Below are 23,165 nucleotides of genomic sequence, written 5' to 3' on the forward strand. Positions count from 1 at the left end.
GTTGGCTGGTAACCGCAAGATTGCTGGTTCGATACCCGGCTCCTCCTATCTGAGTGCCTGGTGTCCTTGAGCAAGACACCTCACCCTAATTGCTCCTGACGAGCTGGCTGTCGCCCTGCGTGGTTGACTCCGCCGTCGGTGTGTGACTGTGTGTGTGAATGGGTGAATGTCAGTCATTTCCTGTAAAGCGCTTTGGACAAAAGCTCTATATAAATGAGGCCATTTTATACGCCGTCGTACAGACGAGCAGAATATCTGCTACGAGCACGGAGGCCACCGTTGTTGTTGTTGTTACGAGACGTCGCGGGGGAAGAAGTCAGGCTCGAGGGGCGACGATGTCAGCGCATTCGTTTTTACCGTCTACACGAAAACAAACACGAAATGGAGAGGCAGCGTTTTTTTTATTTTTCACCCTGAGACCTGGTTTCAGAAAAATGCGTTTTCAAGCCCCGAAAACGCTAGATCTGTGTGGACGGCGTTCACACAAAAAACGTTTCCATGTGGAAGGGCTCCTAAATGTCTCCAGCGACTGGCCAGGAAATGCAGTTATCAATTTTGTTTACATTCCATCAAAGAGTTATTCTTCCTCGTGTTCTTTTGGTTTGTCTGAACATATTCAACCCAAACACCAGAGCAACATAGACGTCGTCAGTACTTGGATTAAACAGCAGAGTTGAATCCCTCCGGCCCTCCTTTTCTCTTTGATTTGCATTTGAATGAAATCTGAGGTGGTTATGATTCATGTAAACGGTAATGACACCACTAGATGATATCACTGGAAAGAAACGGTTATTTTCACTGGACTGGAGGAACCAGAATTAAAACCCACATAGCAGGTGGGCTTTCCAGAGGCCGATAATAACGGGGTTTCAGATACTAGAGGAACATTCTCTGTGTGCATCTAACTGCTATCTGGTAGACTCTGCTTACATAAGCACAAGCTTCGCCAGCTCAGCAGTCATTCAGACAGGCTTTTTAAAGGAATGGGGAGGTATGCAGATTTATGCTAATGAGCCTGCCAAGGGGTTTGTGGTGGTGAAACCGTGGCAACTGGGAGAGGAATGAGGTTAAAGAGGGCCATGGGCTCTGGGAGAAGGTTCTCTACCCACAATGCCCTCTGGTGTTTGTTTACACACTGCGGTGGGTTCTGGGTTGTGCGAGGTAAAGCCATCTCTTAAGCTTCTGCTACAAAGCCTTTCATAGGCTCTCTGGGGTCTCATGCTGATGACATCCAGGCGTTCACAGGCACCATGTACTGCATATGTGTTATGTGTTATGTTTCATTGAAAAGGGCATGATTTAACTCCAATGTAACCAGCAGAATATTCATAATTCCTGTTAGCAAAAGACAAGTAATCACCACAACACATCATTTCGTCAAAGTAGCTGAATGATACCGAAATTGAAATAAGGGGACGTGTAGATTTGTGTATTTAAAACCAATAGGATGAGAACGGTGTCGTGGTCTCTGCTTGTCAACCTGCCTGACTGAGCCAGTAGTGTAGTTCACTGTTAATACCTTTGACTTTCAGCAACACTTTTCTTTAGGTTGTCTTGGAGCGGTTTAAAATACTTAACAAGGAGACATGATTCACCCCAACAGGTGTCCGTGTCCCAGACGGCTTCCTTTTACCCACAAACGTCAGACTTTATTCCCATGCAGGTGAACGATGGATAGGAAAGGTCATCTGTAACATAACATCACAGAATATAACATCACATATACGACCAACAAAAACCCAAAGCTAATCCATCAACTATCACTAATCTTCTCTGCTTTGTTTCAGTGAATAGCCACGACACACACACACACACACACACACACACACACACACACACACACACACACACACACACACACACACACACACACACACACAAGGGTGTGGACCAAATATAAGCCCACAGCTTTGATTTCATGGGATTAAACCCAACTGGCTGCCAGATTGCAGTTCTTCTAGCCTAATCAAAGATTAAGGGCAGCGGCTTCCCAAGTGGCCCGATCATCAAACAAACGGTGCTCTGCTGCTGCTCTTCTCTGATATTCTGGACATGCAGTCCATATTTGTATGGTTTCACAAGGTTTTTGACTGGTTTTCCATCGTCACACTTGGATGATATAGGATTTTATTGTGGATTGTGATAAAAAATCACAATATTGTGTTGAATTTCCATGATCGGGCTCATCGTAAAAGTTGTGAAATCCTCATGAGTGACATGAGCTGTCTAGCTGGTTATCATGAAGGGAACATAGAACATGATGTTAATAAATACAGGATAACAAAAATACATTTGAAAAAATGTTTTTAGTTTTGCGAATGCGGGGAGACTAAAATGTCTTCCTTTCACTTTTGTAATTAATGAAAAAGATAAGAATGTAAGAAAACGTGAAGTGATTCCAGTATATTTAAGTGCCAGTTTTAAAGTGTTAAGTATATTTTCATGATTATCTGAATAATAATGATTTAATTTAATAATTGATGTATTTCAATGATTTTGGCCTGAATAATTGTGACATGCAACCCTGAAAATAAGGCAGAGACATGATGTTCACATAGTGAGTGTTATTTATGAACCACATCCACACACAAACATGTAATCACATACGTATGAGCATCACTCTGCTGATCAGAGCTGAGGGCTGAGTTCTCTCTCTGGATGCTGACACACCGATCAATACACAGGACAGATTCATGTTGGGTTTCCATTTCTACTCAATCTTTGGTCCATTAAAGTCAACGTGACTACAGTGGGTCTAATTGCTGTTGTTCTAATTCAATTTAAGTCAAAAGTTTGTTTTGTGACATAGAAAGGAAATGAGGTGGAGGCGGGCAGCAGGGAGCAGGAAACCAGCAAGCATCCACTCATTCACTGTGATGTGTTCACACCCCGCTCTTCTGCTCTAATGGAGGAGGTTTCCTACTGTCAGAGGGCAGTATATATCGTATCTGTGCATGGGCCAATGTTAGGAATCACAATGCCGATGTTATGAATCTTTGGCTCTAGATCAGGGCTGCACCTAGTGACTCATTATTCATTACTGATTGATCTCATATTTCTTTGTTACTATTATGAATGAAGTTGTTCATGTTCTACAACAAGTGTCGGCAGAGTTTTTGACAACGTTGTGCCAGAAATCCTCGCTGATAAATATGCCCATTTCCTAGAGTTTTCCTACATTCTCCAGTGATTTAACTTTTGTCCGGCTAACAGTAGAAAACCCAAAGATGCTCAGTTTTTTGGCAGGAGATGCAAAATGGACCGGCCCATTGGTTTCACCTGGTGAATGTTTCAGAGTTGTTGATGCACACAGGTTGTCCTTTTCAAGTGTAACTTTAACTTCCACACTTGTCATTCAACATGTGTTCACTCTCTTCATGCATGAGGTAATACTCACTCATTCACACACACACACACACACACACACACACACCAGTGTGCGTGGCAAGGTGAGGCGTTCTCTTCCTCAGAGTGGGTGCCATGTCTTGTCAGATGGGGTTAGCTCCCCACCAGCTGATGAGCCAGTAGAGCCTTTGAAGCCTTTCCAGAGGCCCATGGTTTATGTTTTTGGGTTGCCAGGTTCTTCCATCCCCCTCATTAATGCAGCATGGGCGCCCACGTAACTGGTCCGTCTCCATTCCCCCGGTTGGTTTGCCCCGGCTATGACTGAGTGCTAGGCAGCCAAGCAAAACAGAGAAACAAACACACACACATTCCACACATACACACAGACAAACAAGAAGGGCTGCAGGTCCAGGGGCCCGTTCCAGAAAGCAGGTTTTCCTGAAACTCTGACTTTGTTAACCCTGAGGAGAGGGATACTCTGAGTTTTCCGTTCCAGAAAGAGATTGAACTCAACCTTTAGGTCAGTTACCATAGTAACATACTCTGTGAACCTAACCTGCTCGCTGGCAGGTTTGCTTCAGCAAACCCTGAGTTTCTCCTACATGTCTCCGCCTTTTTCCGGAATCTGAACCAACTCTGAAAAAAATTGCCGTCCTTTCCTCGTCAACCATCAATATGGAAATAATAGTGATTCTAGCAGCTTTACGTCAGGAGAGGATTTTGATTACTTAGAAGGAAATGACAATTTTTCCTACCAATCACATATCTAAACAATATTCTCCGACATTTTCAACATTTCATATCGTGGACATAATCCAGATTCTTTGCAGAGCTCTTCAGATTTTTTGCGAACAGGAGTTTTCTGAAAAAGGACATTTCTTTGTTGAAATAGCCGCATATATTTACTGTTTAATATGTGAAATATGATTAAAATCATATGCCTTAGTCTACGTATTTGTGCAATATTTATATGCTTAATTTTCAGCCGAAGCCAGTTTCTTTTTGTGCCAGGGGGATTACACCTACATGAAAATGAATATTTGTTCAATGCGCTACTCTGTGAACTACGGGAGTCGAACCCCTGTCGTCTACACCGTAGGTCGAGTGTTTACTAGAAATATGTGCAGACGCGACTTGTCAGTGAAGTTTTAATCTTCTCTTTGTTCTGAATGAGATGGCGCTTCTTGGAAACAACATAAAGCCATGTGTGTGTCGTATTCCAACGTGATGACGTATGTACAAGATGCAACCGGACCAAGGCCTTGTTACCTTCCTGCTCTGTACGGGGGCCTTGGCCCCAAGAAGTATGAGAAACCCTGTACAAAATAATCATTTATCCCTAAAATATTAAACAGGTGACTCAGTAAGGAAAATGAGTGTTTGTAGTTTATTGTTTATTACGGATCCCCATTAGTCTTAACCTGAGTTAAGTCTGTTCTTCCTGGGGTCCAAACATTCATGCATAATACACAACCTCAAAACATAATCCAATGGAATTCAACCTTTAAATAATAATTACAATAAAACAAAAGCAAACCCATAAAATGAGTGGATATTCCATTCTTCACCTACCACCTTTAAGGATCTACACATAATGACATCAAAGTTTTAGTAGACTCTAGGAAACAAACTAGGTTTGGTAGGTAGTTGCAGGCCTGAGGTAGATTTCTGCTCTGCCACGTTCACATCTCTTTTCCATTCCTTTTTCTTCTTTCCCTCCTTTCTTCACTTTTTAAAGTGGGCCTCAATCAAAATCCTTTTTCAAAGTAGTTGGTTAACTTCTGTTCCAGTCTGAGAAATGAGACTTTGTGTAGCCAGCGGATCCGGTTTCATGGACTTCAGTGTTGCTGCAGAGAACCGACTGTTTAGACTGTTTCTCCAACATCTTGAGGTAATTTCTTCCAACCTCCCGCCTTAAGCACACACACTCCTTCACATATACACATACAGTATCATCATAGATGACACACACACAGCCCACGAGTTCCCTATCTCACACATCCATCCGTATGTCTCTGCTCCACACTGCAGTACAGCTGTGGAGAGGAGATGAAAGCCGGAGCCGAGCCAGGAATAATAGAAGCAGAGTGATTTCAGGGATCTGAGTTGAAAACATAAGGGAAGCCTGGCGCTTTTAAACACACTATTCTACCAAAGCCACTTTGATGTAGCAAAGACCTCGGAGTCAACAGTGCGGAGGCTGCTTTTTCTCTAATTATAACATTCCCATCGGTATCAGCTAAATGTCCAGTGTACATTTTTTTAAATCAAAGCAATAGAACCTCCTTCCTAAAACAGCTGGTCACTGTAGTTTACAGTAGCCAGTGGTAATGAAGCAGGAGTACATGGTGGATCTATCCATGTAAAGCACAGTGCCCATGTCCGTTGTCATGCAGCAGCATGTTCCACATGTACCAACATCACACTGTGTGTCTTTGTTTGAAACGACAGAATAGCAGCAGACTGTCTCTTCAGTCTGCCGGCAGGTTGAGTCGTGTAATCCATCACATTAACATTAACTCGCTCTCATGGATTATTTCATTGTGGACATTTCAAATCAGTCTGGAATTACACCACAAATACACACTCTTGTACATAGTCCATTATTATTTTATTTTTTGTTGTATGGTATTTTGTATTTTGCTCTGCTGTTATTTGCACTATCCTCTATGCTGCTGTAAGCCTGCAAATGTCCCCACTGTGGGACTAATAAAGGATTATCTCATCTTATTACCAAGTAACCATAATCAGACAGAAATTATAAAGATCAAATCAAAACATGAATAAAGACCAACGGCAGCTGAACTGGCCAGTGTGCATGTCGTTGAGGGGCTGCTGGAAGTCTGATGGAGATTCAACAGAACGAACCCAAGTCAAGGGCCACTTAACTTGCAACCATAACAGCTGACGCAGGGTGTCGCGTGTCCATGACAACGGCCCATGAAGACTGTGCTACAAGCGGATGCTCTGACCGTGAGATGGGTTTAACAGAGGTCAGAATGAAGGTTCATACTACACTCTTGTGAAGTTTTAGTTGCACAGCTGTTGGCCTTTAGGATGGAGAGTTGAAGCTCTATTGTAACGCAGCGTCACAGGAAGCAGCGTCACTTTTTCACTTTATTTGAACCTGTTTTCACTCAGTTTAATATTCCAGATATATCCGACACACACACACACACACACACACACACACACACACACACACACACACACACACACACATAACATATAGCCTTCACCTAACATCTGCTTCTCTATAGAATTTGCTTTTGTTTCCACAGATGAGATGATATTGATTCAGTGAGTGCAGTAAGTGACAGCGTGAACTCCAGTATAGTAGCAGGGGGCGGGGCTTAGCAGGGGTCAATAGTGCTTCATTCCAGGCAGCCGGAAAACTCCCAAAACCATGTAATGCTGAGGTGGTGAGGAGGAGGCAGAGTGAGCTGGAGGACAGATGGTGATGCACAAAGAACAAGCAGTTGAGGTCATGACCTTTAGAGGATTGCACCAAGTTTTTGGGAACCTGGCTTGTGTTTAACGTATCAGGTAAAAGTAAGTCAGGGTGATTCTTATCACCACAATTTTTTGGATATCAGTCAATATTGATATGTCACAAATGTATATCACTTTTTTTCTTTCCTTTGTTCTTAATTAATTTCTGTTGATCTTAAATGTTGTTTTTCCGCTCGTGTGCTGCCGGCTGCTTATCCTCCGCTCTGCTCTGTGTGCCTCAACCTAACTTGATGGGCTGTAACTCTATTCCAGCCACATGATTGGTTCGGCACAGCGCTATACTCATTGTCATTGGCTGTTTGTGTTGTCTGTCAAAACATGGAAGGAATGATGTTCTATCGTCTTATATTTCTATGGAGGAAAAGTTCTATTGTGATAAATATGGCTATTGTTTTATGGCCCAGCCCGAGAAAAGTAAGTAATCAGAAAACAACTGTTCCTGAAAGCTACGTGATCTATCTTCAAAACAGCTGTAAACTTTTAAGAGCAGAGAAGAAATGGAGTGGACGTAGAAGTTCCAGCAGAGGGATGTGATTAGAGAGAGAGAGAGCTGGAGTGAGCAGAGTGGAGGAGGGCGTGGCGGCTGGAAGTGGGTCACAGCGGCGCTGACGTGATCCACAGTGACGTGCTGAGTGGCGGACTGACTCGCGCCACTGTCTGCGTCACCTTTTGTCCTGCACACACACACACACGCACACACACACACACACATAAAGATACATCTGCTCAATCCATTGGGTGCAGAGGTAAAAATAGCATACTTGTGCTTTATAAGGACGAGGTTTCCATCTCTCCCTCTCTCCCTCTCTGTATTGTTTACTGCTTAGCCGGACACTTTACTTTGCTTTGAACACACTTTATCGGCTTTAACCATCACATTCTTGTTCTGCACAAGTGAGATCCTGGCTGCTTGCTGTGAACAAACCAGTCGATGCAGAGCTGAGGTTTGCAGGGTCATTACTTTTGGTGTGGCTATGGAAGCCCTGTGTGATCTGTAGCTCTCCCTCCAGCCTCCTGGAGGAGCAGCGTTGAGGAGCTGGAGGGATGGTGGGGGATAAAAGGATGGAGGAGTGGCGGGCAGCCAGGGAACAGTGTAATTGCCTGACCCCTCTCCCACCACGACAACTCTCTGGAGCCGGGTGTTACAGAGAGGGGGACGGCTGGATTATCTGTGTGTGTGTGTGTGTGTGTGTGTGTGTGTGTGTGTGTGTGTGTGTGTGCGCGTTTTGTGCATGTTGTGTGTCCCTGCAAATGTTCCCATGGCAGATCTGCACATAATTAAGCAGGACCTCTTAATCATGTGATGTGTGATGCTGAAGTGATGCGCTCTGAGGTTAAGCATGACCTCCGTGTAACACATCAAAGGCTTACAGATTGGGGGGGGGGGGGGGGGGGGGTGCTGTGGTATGTGACAGTGGAATTCCTCACTTTAGGCACTCTAGTCAGATAGTACCCCTGAGTAACATATCAATATTTCTCTTTGATTGTTTATCTTAGTTTTTGATGAATTTGTTCCAAGGAGATAAAAAATTAGGCCTGACAGACTAGGATGAGTTTATTGGATTACTAAAAGCAAAATCTCAATCTATGTAAATAATGTAATTACACAGGCCAGTGAGAAACAGAAGCATTAGAGATGAATTTCCCCCGTCTCTTGTTGCTTGAGTGTGCTGGTGGGGACTGACGGCGGAGGAACCTTCATCCTAATCGGCTTGAGATCTGGCTGCAGGTCATGCCAGCAGATGAATCCAGATTAGAGGGGTCACAAGGCAGGAAGGGAGGATTACCAGCTCTGGCTGCTCCAGCCTCCTCCTCTAGCCATCCAACGGTTGTCTAAGCAGCCAGCTGACAGCATTGTCTGCACTGGGCCTCCTATAGAGTCGGGGGGTTGGACCTAGAGAGGCCTGCTGGGCTCCCATCACCCCCTCCTGTTTACTCTCAGCCTGTTGTACATGTGATGAAATGTTGGATTTGGGAGCAAATTTGAAATATTTAAAAACATAATAAGTCATGTTGAATACTTTCTGTGGATTAGGAAATTTCTAAACAAGGACATCTATAATGACACTGGTTTCACGTTATTATTGTTATGATTATTATTTATTTGTTGTTGTTTGTTTTTTATGTGTACGTCACAAGAAGTGATAATCCAGAGCATTTGGACCGCATCGGTCCAGCACACTGTCTGTATGAGAAACCCCCACTCATTGTTTTACCAACAGAACATATCTTGAGCTCATAAGGCCGATACTTCATTCTCAGGCAGGAGTCCAGCTCACTGATCTGTTACCTTGACGACGACCTATCTTACGTGTATATGAACTGTTGTTGTCCACCTGTGAAACAGTGGTGTGTGTGTGTCTGTGTGTGTCATGTGAATCTGCAGGCTGACTGGGTTTGTGCTTTTAATATTTGATATCTGCAGAATAGCGCCACCTGGTTGCAAAGCACAGATCATCTAAGCTACATGAATAACACAAACTGGTTTGACGACTAAACTGTGTGTGTGTGTGTGTGTGTGTGTGTGTGTGTGTGTGTGTGTGTGTGTGTGTGTGTGTGTGTGTGTGTGTGTGTGTGTTTATTATCCTTCCTCTCTGTACTTCCACTGAGAGGAAACCAGTGTGTGTTTGTGTGTGTGTGTGTGCAGTGGTGTGTTGCGAGGCGATGTCGGCCTGTGCTTCCTGTTTGTACTTGTGCTCTGATCCCACTGTAAATGAAACATGCCTTTTTAGAGAACGGGCTCAGTGCCACCTACTGAGTCCAGCCTCACCTCCACGCTGCACACAGCTTCTGTCCCCGGTTAACCGCGGAGAGGTGATTCAAGTCAACGCAGACATGACAGCTGAGGGAGCCTCTGCAGAGCAATCAGGCCACAGTTGCATGGTTTGTCAGGAGTTTACAGTATACAGAGCATTCAGCAAGAAATCTCAAACATGGCATTGATGTGTGTTTCCGTGAGTGAGCGGAGCAGAGGAATGTGGGCCGAACTGCCAAGTGATCCCAGTCAAGTATGAGGTCAGGAGTCAGGTCAAGCACTGCTAATCTGGGTGGGAACGCTTGACCCTTGACATGAGGCTACGACTAGACCTTTGTACAAGGTACTACATCATGGTGGAGAGGTTTAGATGAATGCTAGTAGGCAACAGTTTCACTAAAAACTAACAGGTCTATATTTCAGGCCTGTACATTGAATATTTTTGTTTTATTGACTGTTAATTTAACAATGTAACAGTCAGTGACTCTGGGAAATACTCGGTAGCTTTCCTCCCTGTTTTCTGACACCTTTTAGGCTAAATAATGGATTAATGGTTCACATAATAGATGTATGGATTGATTGAATGTTGCAGTCTTTTCTTTAATTTGATTTCTTTAATATTTATTACATTATTATTATCTAACAAAACCAGCCTCAGCTACTCTGTGGGTTAACGTGCTAACAGGCCAAATCCAGATTGTGGTCATAATAAACATTATATCTGCTGAACGCCAATGTTAGCATTGTCATTGCACAAAACTATTTCTACCTTCTGGCCGTTCGTTTCCACGACAACAGCGTTTTGGGGGGTCTGCAAACAAAAATGTTTAAAACTGGGTTTCAGAGTGAAATCTTTTGAATACGCAACTCCGGCGTCGCCGTGTAAACTAGCAAAAGCGGATCCGTGGAAACTGACATCACGACTCTTCCCACACAAAGAAAACATTAACAACGTAGGATTACCGAGTTGGGTTTGTGTTGTTAAAGTTAGCGTTATGTGATGTTTGTCTCCACGCTGAGAACACAAAGCGTTCGCAGGATGGACACGGTTTCACCGCCACCTATTGGCCTGGCATGCACATAACAGCATTTAAGGTTCGGTTTTGCGGTCGATGTCATTTAATGTGGATTTCTTTTTTTAAACGCAAAGGAAAACCTTAAAGACGTAGCCTTAATGTCGTCCATCTTCTTCATTGTGTTCTAACACTTTTGTAGACTACAGTGATCTAGATCATGATTAGTCGTGATGGGATACAGGCAAGTCAGGAATGAAAGTAAAAGTTAGTTGCAGCACTACGTAAAAGAAAGAACAGGTCAAAATCCATAGTGCATATGTTCCATTAGCTGTAGTGCTGTGTATCATCATGGTTAGTTAGTTATCAGCCGTAGAGCTGCTGGCCTTCTCCAGTGTCGTGGGAATATATGGCTCCATATATATAATACATTTGAAACTGTCCTTTTAAATAATGATCCTTAACCTGCTCATATCACCAGTAACAGACACATAAACACATAGTGGTGTCTGTTAATTCATAACACCATCAGACCTCTTCCAGGGGGTAATGGGTTGGAACAATGATTTTAGTCCAGAGGGTTAAAAGATCATTGTTCAATAAGAAGACAGGATATTGCACATGTTTCCGTTGTAGACTTTAAACCCTGACTTTGTGGGTCTCTCAGAGTGCACTAGCTTCTTTGAGCTCCATGTGGTCCTCTTGCTCCAGTGCTTGTGTCTGCCTGTTTTCCTCTGGAGCTCTTTGAAATGCTAATCACTCCTCCTCCCCTCTTCTCCTCCTCCGTCTGTGCTCTAGATTCCTCCTCCAACTACATCAGGCAGCTGGAGACTCAAGTGCGGATCCTGGAGGACGATAACAATAAGCTCCTCTCACAGGTGAGCGACGTGAACACACACTACATTTACAATCCGGCTGCACATCAGCCCGGCAGCGTTTCAACTCAAACCCCTCACCAACACTTCTTGTGCAACTTTCCAACTCCCTCCAAACGTGAGCGTGGCAGCTGTGATGAGAAGTGGTTGCTGATGCTTGAGATGCCTCCAAATCACAACAGCCTGTTAGTTGAGAATCTGTTTCTCCATGTTTAATGCATGGGGAGCCAGTGAGCTGCAGTCAGAGCAGCGATGGTACCCCCCCAGGCCAACGGTGGAGACAGGAGGCATTAAGTGAAGGTGACGGAGTAAAGCCTTACTCTAAAGTTGACCTTGCTGTGACCTCTCCAAGATCTGGATGTAGGGCAGAATGAGTGGGGAGGGGTTAAAAGCCTCATATTGTGGAACATGAATTATATGAACTCCTAAACTCAACAGTTTAAGAGATATGCATACATCTTTCATGTTTCACTTATCTCTGTGTTTCATTCAGTTCATTGGAATGAAAGTGGGACTGCAAACAGTCCAGGTGGAATCTCACAGTTTAAATCAATTTGTTATTTCAAATAAAAAATGGATCTCTCTGTCTCCGATTGTCTCCCAGCAGGAATCACTGCAACCCAAATCCTCTCCTAATTACCCTCGAGTGCTAACGCTCGGTGCTAGACATAAGTGTATGTATATACAGTATATCTGTACATATACATATATACAGTTATACATATATATACATTTATATGTATATATATGTGTATGTATATATATGTATATATACTGTATGTATATATATATATATATATATATATACTGTATGTATATATGTACTAATAACTAATGTATACTAATGAACTAATGAGCATATATATCCTGATGTTTTTGTCTCCCTAGGCTTCTAGCCGCTATAGTTTATCTCAGATACAGACGAAGAAGGTAACGTTCTGAAACATCACTGTTTGTTGGCTCCTCTGCTGGTTGAGCCTCTTCTGCCTCTTCAGTCTGTTATCCGTTTGGTGGTGGGACTTTTCACAGCTTTGAGCTTTCTTCTTTCTCAAAGGGTGGACACAATAACAGCAACATCTGTACAATGTGTGTAGCTGCAGGGACATTGAATGGTATAATGTCGACTTTATATGGACACTTTCACAGTCTCCATCAACTCTCCTTTGTTTGGCATCCTGACCGATGAGCCTGTGTTTGTGCTGAAAGTTAGATGAACACTTTGACACCACTCTCATGTCTGTACACTATAATGTGCCTACACTCAGCTTAGCCACCCCCCCCCCCCCCCCCCAAAAAAAAGATTCATGTTTCCACCGGTAAAGTGGTCCTTTAATTATTCTTATTTATTATGAGTTACCTTACATAGGTGTTGCTTGCGTGTCCAGTCCCTGCTATGCACTGCTAGCATGCTATGCTAATGAATGAACGGCGGTGGCCCGGCTTGTACGCGGTCCACCCTGGTTTCCTGTCCTCGGAGCTGGGCTGCAGTCTGTCTGGTAGCAGGTAGCTGAGCTGAATCAATGCTACAGTGTGCTTTGGGGCAGAAATGACACTCGATGTCCTGGCTGGTCGGGAAGATGAATAATTGAAGATCCGGGGAGAGAGACGCAGGTAGATCTAGTTCTCCATATTGCATAACTGTGTGTGAGTGGAACTGAAGATTGAAGGAATGTCAACCTTGATAGTGTTGCTATAAATAACCGCTCTCCGTGAACTTCTGAGATTGGTAATGCAAACAAAAGTGTCCTCGAGTCTGAGTAGAGGAGGGATTGTTCCAATGGATTAGTTGCCTCTGTGGACATATTGCCTAACTTCCTGTGTTATGAAACTGGCTCAGTGGAACTTGCTAAGCCTGAAGGAAACAATAGCCTCTTATCACTGGAATGTTGACCCTCCGAACCGGCTGGGCTGGAGGATTTCACTGTGCTGACGGGAGAGGGGAAGACGTTGACGACGAGGTTCCTGGGTGAGAGTGAGGGCCGACAGCTCCGGTGTAGAACCGTGCAGGTGCACCTCGCACTCAAACGTGCTCAGGCAGATTTCAAGTACACGAGTTTCACTTTCCTCCGCTCGGGTCTCCCATGTCTTCCAACCGTGACTTATCTGTGTCAGCTCACTGGAGGGTGAAGCACTCTGTGGCTTTACACACTCACTTCCACGTCATTAACATGTTAGAGCTCGGCGTGAACACGATGATTCAGATGACACATTCAGATGACGCTGCAGCCTGATTCAACTCATCGTTGTAAGAGTGAACTGTTGTGGATTTGAATGACGAAAGAGGTGAAAGGAACGCCGTTTGTTACTCATGTCATGGCGTCAACAGGTCCTTGATTTCAGAGATAGACGGAGGTTTGTCTCTCGTTCTGATGATAACTATCACCTCTGGCTAGTGTGCTAATTATGCTCATCTCTATGAGTTTTTAATTCAATCTTCATTTGAAAAGAAGAAGCTGTTAAAAGTGGTCTCAGGGATGGTTTCAATGGCTACATAGATGGTATTGTGATTAACAGCTGAAGGTTAAGTCCTGTGCAAAAAGTGAGCATCCTTTGCCCACCAGTATGAGGAGCAAAACCAGAATATTCTTCAGACGCTGCAAACTCTGTCAGAGGACTATTTATGATCCTACGGATTCTCCCAATTCAGTTGACAGATGTTTTCATTTCACAGACTTTGTGTTGATGTCACTCCTCCAGATGTGACATTCAGGGAGAAATGAGGGAACAGGGATGTTAGCCAAGGTACATCACTGAGGGCATGAATATGGAAACCCGGCGGCAGATGAGGAAGTGCCAAGGGAAGGACTGAAAGGTTAGAGAAGCACTAGCGGGGTACTAAGCCGGAGAGGAGTGGCGGGATATCAAAGGACAGAGGAGAGGAGGGAATGCTGATGTAGCGCTGTGTGTGTGTGTGTGTGTGTGTGTGTGTGTGTGTGTGTGTGTGTGTGTGTGTGTGTGTGTGTGTGTGTGCAAACTGTACGTGATGGGGAGATAAAAGGCAATAGGCAGACAACACAGCACAATGTCCATACATTCATTGACGCACACCCACGCTTCATTTGGGCTATTTATTGCCCGAGTGCTCCCGGGAGCCACGTGTGTTTACACGTGGCGGCGGCGGTGGCGGCCACAGAGGGAACACTGGTGCGTGACATGAGAAATGTCATAATGAACAGTGGAGGGAAGCTGGGCTCCGCCTCCAGGTACCACTGCTCTTTGGCTGCTAATGAGGACAAATGTTAGAAACGCTGTTCCTGCGTTTACGGCACCACGTGGTACAGCCCGGCACACTGCCATTTATGTCAGAAGCCTCAAGGAATGTAAAACACTGGAGGAAGGAGTGGTGTGTGAGTGAGACACCTGAGATCTGTGTGTTTTAGGTCTGTGTCCAAAAATAATAACAGACCTGCAACACTTGCAAGTGTTCATCATGCATTATAAGAATAGCATGCAGCTGTGCATTAACTGTCTGTTCCAGATGCTTCAGCTAAATACAGAGCCTCACTTTAATGGTGACGGCAGCGACAGGCAGAAGTCTGCTCACTCATCCTCCTGCAGTGTTTGTGATGTCTGCAGACCGCTGGCTCGCTAGCACTAGTGACAGGAGCAGGCTGAATGAAGAACATCCTGATTTCTGATTTCCTTTTCCCCTCGGAACTACTTTTTGTGCACGTTAACCTGCGCACTGACTGAACACCTACCACAAGGACATGGAGCACAGATGAAACGGGTTGACTGAGAAGGAGAAAACGCAAAGATTGATCTCAGGATTGTCGGACAACAGTGTGTTCACCACACGGTGTTTGCGAGCAGTAATAAAGTTACAGTTGATGATAGCGAGTATATTGTTCTTGGATGGGTCAGCTCTCAAATGTCAACGCTATGATAATAATCATCTTGGCCGCCTTAATATTCATATAAACATAAAGCATAAAGCAACTGTGTGTTTTCAGTTGAAGCCTAATATTTGTTTTTTGTGTGTGCGTTTGTTTTGTGCAGCAGTGTAACCCAGGTGACCTCCGTGCCCTGAGGAAGGGAATGACCCTCTACCACTCAGAGTCCCAGCTGTCCTCACTGCCCCAACGCCAGGATGCCATGCACATGGTCAGTACCACACACACACACACACACACACACACACACACACACACACACACACACACACACACACACACACAGAAGGGTACTCACGTTGACTAACTCAGAGGAACACCCACTCACACCAAACCTCTTAAACAGTCTATGATCAACACTATTACATTCTTAATACTGCTGTGGTTGGGGAATAGGGACAGGTTTTAATTGTGTGCTAGCACACACACACACACACACACACACACTGAACTGTAGGACAGAGTGTGCCACAGCGGAATCAAGTCAAGTCAGCTGTAATTCACTTTACTTCTAACTCTCCAGTTCCACCTCCACAGGCAACCTCACTGCCTTCCACATGACAGGAAGGGGAACACACACACAGGAAGAGAGAGAATGAAAGGAGGTAGGGCATGAGGGGGATGAGACGGAGAAAAGAAGAAGAGAATCTAAGACAGCGAGACAACAAGGGAAGGTAAAGAGGAGTCAGCCTCCCTGCTCCCTGGAGCCTGGTAGAACTATGAAAGTAATTATCCTCTAGAATCCAGCGCCACCCCTGACCCAGCCAGTGTCTGAGGAGGAGGAGCTGGGTAATTGTTTTCTGACTGATGAAGGGAGGTCAGAGCTGAGCTCCACCACTAACCAGAGGACTAAATCTTCCCTGTGTAAAAATCAATATTGTCTTTTAATCTCAGGCCCAGTGTGAGGTCACTGCTGCCTCCAGAGACATCTCACACCTTTTAAGCTTGTGGGTCAATCTCGCCTCCTTGTGGAGGTTCAGTTATGTCTATGAACCCCTCCTTAGAGGTCTCTTCCCGGAGGCAATGGATTGAAACTGCTAATTGTCTTGAAGTTGTCTTCCCACATTTCATTTCACAGTTCGGGTTCACAACAAACAAGGTCATGAAGTTGACTTGAGGTGTGAATTTGTTTGAAAAAGTCATTTGTTGTCTTTTCTGCTGAGGATGAAGATGAGGATGGGTACACTCATCCTCATCTATCAGCTCATCTCTCACTATGTTCACTCAGGCCCAGTTTCAGGTCAGTGAGTGTGTGTGAGATTGTCGGATAGAAAACGACCAAGTAAGGTTCTGTATCCTCCAACCACAAACCTCTCATTCTGACAGCGTTCCCCCCCCTCGTCCTGTAAGGCTTACATCGGGCCGGTCTATGCAGCCAAGCCATCCCAGTATGTATCAGGAGAGGAAACATTGCCCGGAGGTGGCTGTGTCTCTACGGCTGCAGCTCAGCATAAAGAAAACCAAGCTGGCCCTGCTGTTGACAGCAAGTGTTTACACATATGAAATAATGGCTTTAACCCACAGCGGAGAGCATCAAAAGGCCCACCATCATTTACATATTTTTTGGACTTCAAAGGCCACTGCTGAAGAGCTGTTTTTACAACATTACAACTATTTGTTGCTGTGACCTTAAACAAGAAGAAACACACTGTACTCAGTGGGAAATGTTTGTTTTTAACAGAAGCATACAGTGTATATTTATTTATTTAGGTAACACTAAATATCTACCACTATATATATATAGTGGTAGATATGGCCACAATGTTACAGCTGATTCGTGTATATCCACTGAATAGCACAGACCATCCATCCATCCACCCATCATCCATCCATCCATCCATTCATCCATCCATCCGTTTGTTCATTTATGTCGATCATAGGCTGTATAAAGCTACGTTCTTGTACGACTGCTTGTATTTCAATGTCACGTAACATTGTAGAACTTTGGCCTCTTTTCTTAACGTAAATGACGGTTTTGTAGAAAATGTCAGAGTGTGAGCACATTGACTTCTACATGAAAACAAAAGGCCAAAACCACTGCTACGTTGAGGAATGTTGATGACCTTTCACCGACCTTTCTGAAATAAATAAATGTCATAAAAGCATCAATGTCGGGCCATAAACTGCAGGACCCGCAAAACACACACACTTTTGTTGTGGTTGACATGATATGAGTAGACAGTTTCCTCTTGGCTTCAGTGGGATTATTCTATTATCTGGGTGCTGGTAGGGTGTGTGGGCTCGTTCTGGCACCTAAACGGGGCCACTGGGTGCAGAGGGAGCTGACAAACACATCACCAGTGAGCGCAGAATTTAACCCGGGTTAACAGAGCCACGGAGCTGTGTCTAATGCAGGGTCCCGATGCCAGGTTACACTGAATGGTGCCATTGTGTGTCCCAGAGATCTGTGTGTCCCCTAACAGAGAGCCACTGTCTGGAACTAACCGGGGGGTAGGATGAGTCAAGAAACCCCCTGGTCCTTTTCCTGGCTGGCTGCTCCCATCACAGCAGCTTAAAATCACAGTGTGCAGGTAGCAGACCTGGCTGGGAGGAGAATGCGTGGTGAATGCACAAAGGGGAGAAAACACAAGGGGAGTAGAGCTGATTTGAGTCGGGATGAAAGGGATGACATTTGCAGCGCTCCAAGTCCCCAGACCTCTCGTGTTAAATCTGAACCAAACACCCAGAGAGGATGAGAGAGAGGTCGAGATCTCAGTGAGGCGGTGCTCATTTCACTCCTCCAGATAAGAGTTTCACACGTCCACCAGACCTGCCTCCTAACCCGTCTGTCCTCTTGCTGTCTCCACTCTCTCTCACCAGGGTACTGGCCGTCTCCCAACCAGCGAGTCCTCTCCTGCTACAGGCTACCTGTCCTGCGTCCAGAAGCCTGAGGCCGTGGTTCACGCCATGAAGGTACTACATCCCCTCAGTCAGTTACATCTGACAGTATTTATTGTGTGTAAAAAAAGGCTGTGCTTTGCTCTGTTCCATGGTGTCCATTTTATTGCTGCATATTTTCATTAGTTTAACTTCAATGTTAATGTACGTTGACTGAACCTCACGTTCAGCTGCATCAATCTCATCCACGCCATTTTGTGTTGTGTTGCTTTTTTGCATGAGTGTAGCTAACGAGCTAGTTAGCTACTAGCTAGTTAGCTCTTAGCTAGTTAGCTGTGTAGGAAGATGAGCTCCCCATTGTTAACCCTGCCCACTCTGATTGGTCAGCTGTTTCTCTAACCGGATCAAACTACTGTCAATGGGCACAACAGCATGATGTCCATATAAACAATCTGAGATTCAATTTGTGATGTTAACAATAGTCAGACTTTAAAGAGTGTGAACAAACTCCACATGAAAGCTTTTGTGAAGAAGTTTGGAACGGACACTAAAATGGCACTTGTCCTCAGGTGCTGGAGGTCCACGAGAACCTGGACAAGCAGGTTCCTGAGGACTACGAGGACGACCTCAGCGAGAAAGAGAAGGCCATTGTGCGAGAGATGTGCAACGTAAGTTTTTTTATTTACCTTTATTTAACCAGGGAAGAATCACATTGAGAAAGATATCTCTTTTACAAGTGAGCCCTGGCCAAGGCAGCAGTTCTTTTCTGCCTGCCTGCCTGCTGGTCTGTCGTTCGTCGGTCGGTTGGTCGGTCGGTTGGTCGTTCGGTCAGTCGTTCGTCGGTTTCCTCCTCTTCGACTGGGTGCAAATCAGGTCAGTGTTTCGAGCTGCTTCCACTAATGAGGAAACCTCACTCCACTCATTTGGTTTGGACTGAGACTTGCAGCAGTGTCCCGAGCACAGCGCTCCCTTTCTATCACTCCAGGGCCCCCTCCCTCGTTCCTGCTCAAAGCCAACTATAAACTGGAGCCCTAAGTGGAGACTCGTAGTTGAGCTGTCAAAGCAATTAAAGTGGAGCAGCAGGGAAAAGAACCCCCTCCTCCATTCTTCCTCTCCTCTACCCATCTTTTACTGTTTATTCTGAAAAGCCGGGCCTGGGATAAAAGCTCTGCTGATTAGAGAGAGAATGAGGGGCTATCTGGGCCCTGCAGAGGTATGTGACAGGCCAGGAATCTGGGGAACACTACAATAGTACCTCTGTAATATCACTGGGGGCCCCTCTCTCTCTCCCTCTCTCTCCCTCTCTCTCTCCCTCTCTCTCTCACTCACTCAGAGGACAGCGATGCAGAGACACACTCAGCAGCTCAAAGTCCGACTGTGAGCATTTGAAGTTCTCACCCTTGAAGAAGAAAGTCTTTCCCCCTCCCTTTCTCACAGCCTCTCTGTGTGCCTGTCTTTCTGCATGTCTTTCCCTCCTCAACCTGTCTGTCTGCTTCTGTTTGCAGGTGGTGTGGAGGAAGCTGGGTGATGCAGCAGGATCAAAGCTGTCCATCAGACAGCACCTCTCTGGGAACCAGTTCAAAGGGCCGCTGTAGCATGGCAACCAGAGAGAGAGAGAGAGAGAGAGAGAGAGAGACCAGCAGCGACACTCACCTGAAAACACGTCTTCCCACCTGCACCTCCACCCATCATGCCATGCTCTCCTCCGGCCTCCAGCACTCCTTCTCCAAGCACTCGTCAGCCGGCGGCCGAGCCCCGACATGGACCGTTCCTCTGTTAATCGCATGTTTTTATCTCTCCGAGCTTATGAAGTGTTGACAACTGGCAGCTAGTTTCACTGATTCGCCACCTTTCTTCCTTGATTCGGAGGCTTTCCGCCGCGAGGCGATCTCTCTCTGCACAAGCTCTAGTCACACACCAGCGTTAGCTGCGCTACATGAAGCTAACGCCACCACATGGTTGCAAGCACAGACCTGGAGCGGCCGCGGGGGGGCGGCCATCTCCACGTGTTGCTGGGAAGTGAAGGCAGCGTTACGGCGGTATCTTCACATACATGTTGATAGTACCTCCTATAGAGACCCTAGCTCCTGTCACACGTATCGCCCCCCCCCTAGTGGTCAACGAGTATAACTAGCGTTAGTGTTCTAAAGTGTTAACTAATGTGAAACCCAATGTGACCTAGCGCCTTGTGCTCATAAGACACGTCTATGGATAGGTAAGTCTAGAGATCACTGTTAAGTTGTGTATATTATGTATAAAACCATAGCGCTACTTCATTGTTATTGTTGATTTGACTTTGATCTATTTTGTATTCTAGCGTGGCCATGTGATCAATTATTTAGTTTGAGAAGAACACACACAACCAGACCTTCAACAGGGTTTCCTTTTGGTTAAAAAACAAAAAAAGCATAATCATCTTTTGTTTGATTTTTGTGAATTTTTTCCAGATTAATTGCTATTATAAATTCTTCTCTCTGTAACCTCTTCAAATACATCAAAGCCATTCTAAATCTAACAATCTCCACGGCTGACGGATTGAGAACTTTCTTACTGTTTGGAATTGACTAAAACTGTATGCATTTGTATGTGTACTATAATTGTACGCTGTGTGCATGCTCGACAATCATTCTCTCAGGTTAAGAGGGCTACAGCTTTACCTTTGCCCATCTGTGTGTGTGTGTGTGTGTGTGTGTGTGCGTGTGTCAGCGTGTGTGAGTGTGTGTGTGTGTGTGTGTGTGTGAGTGAGTGACTGTGTGTGTGTGTGTGTGATTGTGAGTGACTGTGTGTGTGTGTGCGTGTGTGTGCGTGCGTGTGTGTGTGTGTGTGAGGACTGAATAGGTCTCAGCTGTAGCATCTGCCTGTGGATCTCCTTTTTCTCTGGTTACAACTCCATTGAAGACTGCTGAAGACATTTGCTGAATCCACACAAAAAGCTTTGTCTCATGAAAAAACGATTCAACCTGTGAAGCCTAAGTTCAGTTTGCATTCTTGGAATACTCTAATTCCTCGTTTATCATTTTCTATCCCAGTAGAAGAACGGAGAACTTTCTTCTCACTTTTCTGTGGATTCAGCAGGTGTGTTTCTGCGGCGCATGTTTCTTGAAGTTGAACCTTTTTTTTCTTAGAATATTTGACCTAAGTCTTCCCTTCTATGTTTCCTGAAAACACTAACGTTTAAAAACTTGTATTTCTTGATGTCAGAATGAACAAACGCCGTTTGTCGGAGTATTTATTGCCAGGTGTCAGATAGAGATGGGAGCGCCATCACTAACTCAACAGTCATGTTTGAAATGTTTCCCATTCACTCCAACTGTAAAGTTCTTTGATAAATATGTTTGGTGACTGATAGCTCAGGTTCTCCCATCTCTAGTGTTATTTGTTCCAAATTAGAACATGTGTGAGGCTGCCCACCATTCACCAGTCTCTTCAACAATGGGGTCAAACTAAATCAGTGTGATTTTTTAAAAGTGTCCTTTTTTCTAGGAACTGATTTGAAGCCATGATGCAATTTTGAATACTTTATAAATGGCATTTGATTTAAAATGTGCCACATTTTTCTGCATGGTCTTTTGATTTGGAACCCAACTGTCTTTTTTAAACATCTATAGTGTTTCTTTTTTCTGCCTGTATGCTAAAACAAGACAGGATCTTAGAACCTACAGAGTAAATGTCTTTTCCTGTAGTCATGGCTGTAACTTCTTCTCGTGGTTTTCACTGATGGGAATAAAACATGAAGTAGGCCACTTTTAGAAACATTGGGAGAAAATAAACAAAGTTGGTTAATGATGATCTGGAGTGCTGTGTTCATTTGATGGAGCAAACATTTGTGCAGGTTACTTTCGGCAATAGATGGGCTAGACTGCCCCCTGTTGGTACAGTAGTGGAAGTAAAATGCTGATCCTGTGGCCAACCAAGGGTTCCGTGAGTGGAAATCTCAAATAAGAAACAGAAGCTGAATTCAAACTAGGAGTATGATTGGTGTGTTGACCTGTCAACTGTTCATTCAGGGGGAACAGGGAGGTTCTGAGACCACAGACAGTTACTTTCCTTCTCCTTCCTCACTGGTTCTTCTCTAGTTCTGGTTCTGCTGCGTCCTCTTCACTACTTGGAGCATGCGGTGGGGCCTGCAGCCCAATAACCACCAGAGAACACCAGCATCATCGGGTCCACCGTGGCTCCACGTTCTCTAGCACCAAGTACCACCAGAGACTGTCCAGGGGCTCAGACCTGATCTAGGTCTGGTAGGGGATCTCCCAGGACCCCATCATGTAGAAGAAGCCCAGACATTGTTGGAGTTTATAAGGCAGACTCACTACTGAGTCACATGATGAAAGAAACTTCAGTTTGATCAGGTGGTGATTGTTTTATTCAGATTCCCGTGTGATTTGGAATCCAGCCCTCGGTGGGTTGATGTTTCAGTTTCCATTCACGGTTGTTACGTCATTTTGTTCTCAACAAATTCACATGAGAAACTTCAATCATGAGTTCATCAAGATCTGCCGTGTGATTGAAGCGTTTACTTCGTGTTTCTGTAACGATGATGCTGATGGGTTTATGTTGTAGTTACTTGAAAGCCTGTTAGCCTCATACGGACGCTAAAGGTCTCATGTGTGTTGGTGTTTGACCCCCATGAATGACAATGGGATCATTTTAGAGATTTCTAGAGACTGGGATTGCATTTTCCCTTTGGTTATTATGTTTTTGTGGTTGATTCAGTTGTTTGCAGACCCCTGTCCCGGGGGCGTACCCCAGATGTTTTTTCACATTGCCTGCTTGCCGGGTGCATTACCAGTCCGCTGGTGTTCAATGTGTTCAATGTACGTTGTGAAGCCGTGTCACTTATAACAAAACAATTGAGTGACTCTAAAATTGTTGGCAAGCAAGCAGAGAAGATGAAATTGTTTAAATAATGAAATGCATAAAAGTTGAAATG

General features: G+C 44.7%; 1 protein-coding gene across 2 annotated transcripts in view; it reads left to right on the top strand.

Annotated features, from left to right (window-relative positions):
• Positions 1-22,021, top strand: part of ccdc85cb (coiled-coil domain containing 85C, b) — a 41,270-nt gene extending 19,249 nt beyond the window's left edge. The window contains exons 2-7 of one of the 2 annotated variants that reach the window (XM_084031083.1): positions 11,425-11,504; positions 12,390-12,431; positions 15,501-15,605; positions 18,215-18,307; positions 18,802-18,900; positions 19,738-22,021. In XM_084031083.1, coding sequence (XP_083887209.1) covers positions 11,425-11,504; positions 12,390-12,431; positions 15,501-15,605; positions 18,215-18,307; positions 18,802-18,900; positions 19,738-19,827 — 509 coding nt within the window. In that variant the 3' untranslated portion in view covers positions 19,828-22,021. The remainder of the gene's footprint in view (positions 1-11,424; positions 11,505-12,389; positions 12,432-15,500; positions 15,606-18,214; positions 18,308-18,801; positions 18,901-19,737) is intronic. The other variant, XM_084031084.1, reaches the window with a different exon arrangement.
• The last annotated feature ends 1,144 nt before the right edge of the window (positions 22,022-23,165 follow it).

Source organism: Eutrigla gurnardus, assembly GCF_963514095.1.
Source record: "Eutrigla gurnardus genome assembly, chromosome: 16".
NCBI lineage: Eukaryota > Metazoa > Chordata > Actinopteri > Perciformes > Triglidae > Eutrigla > Eutrigla gurnardus.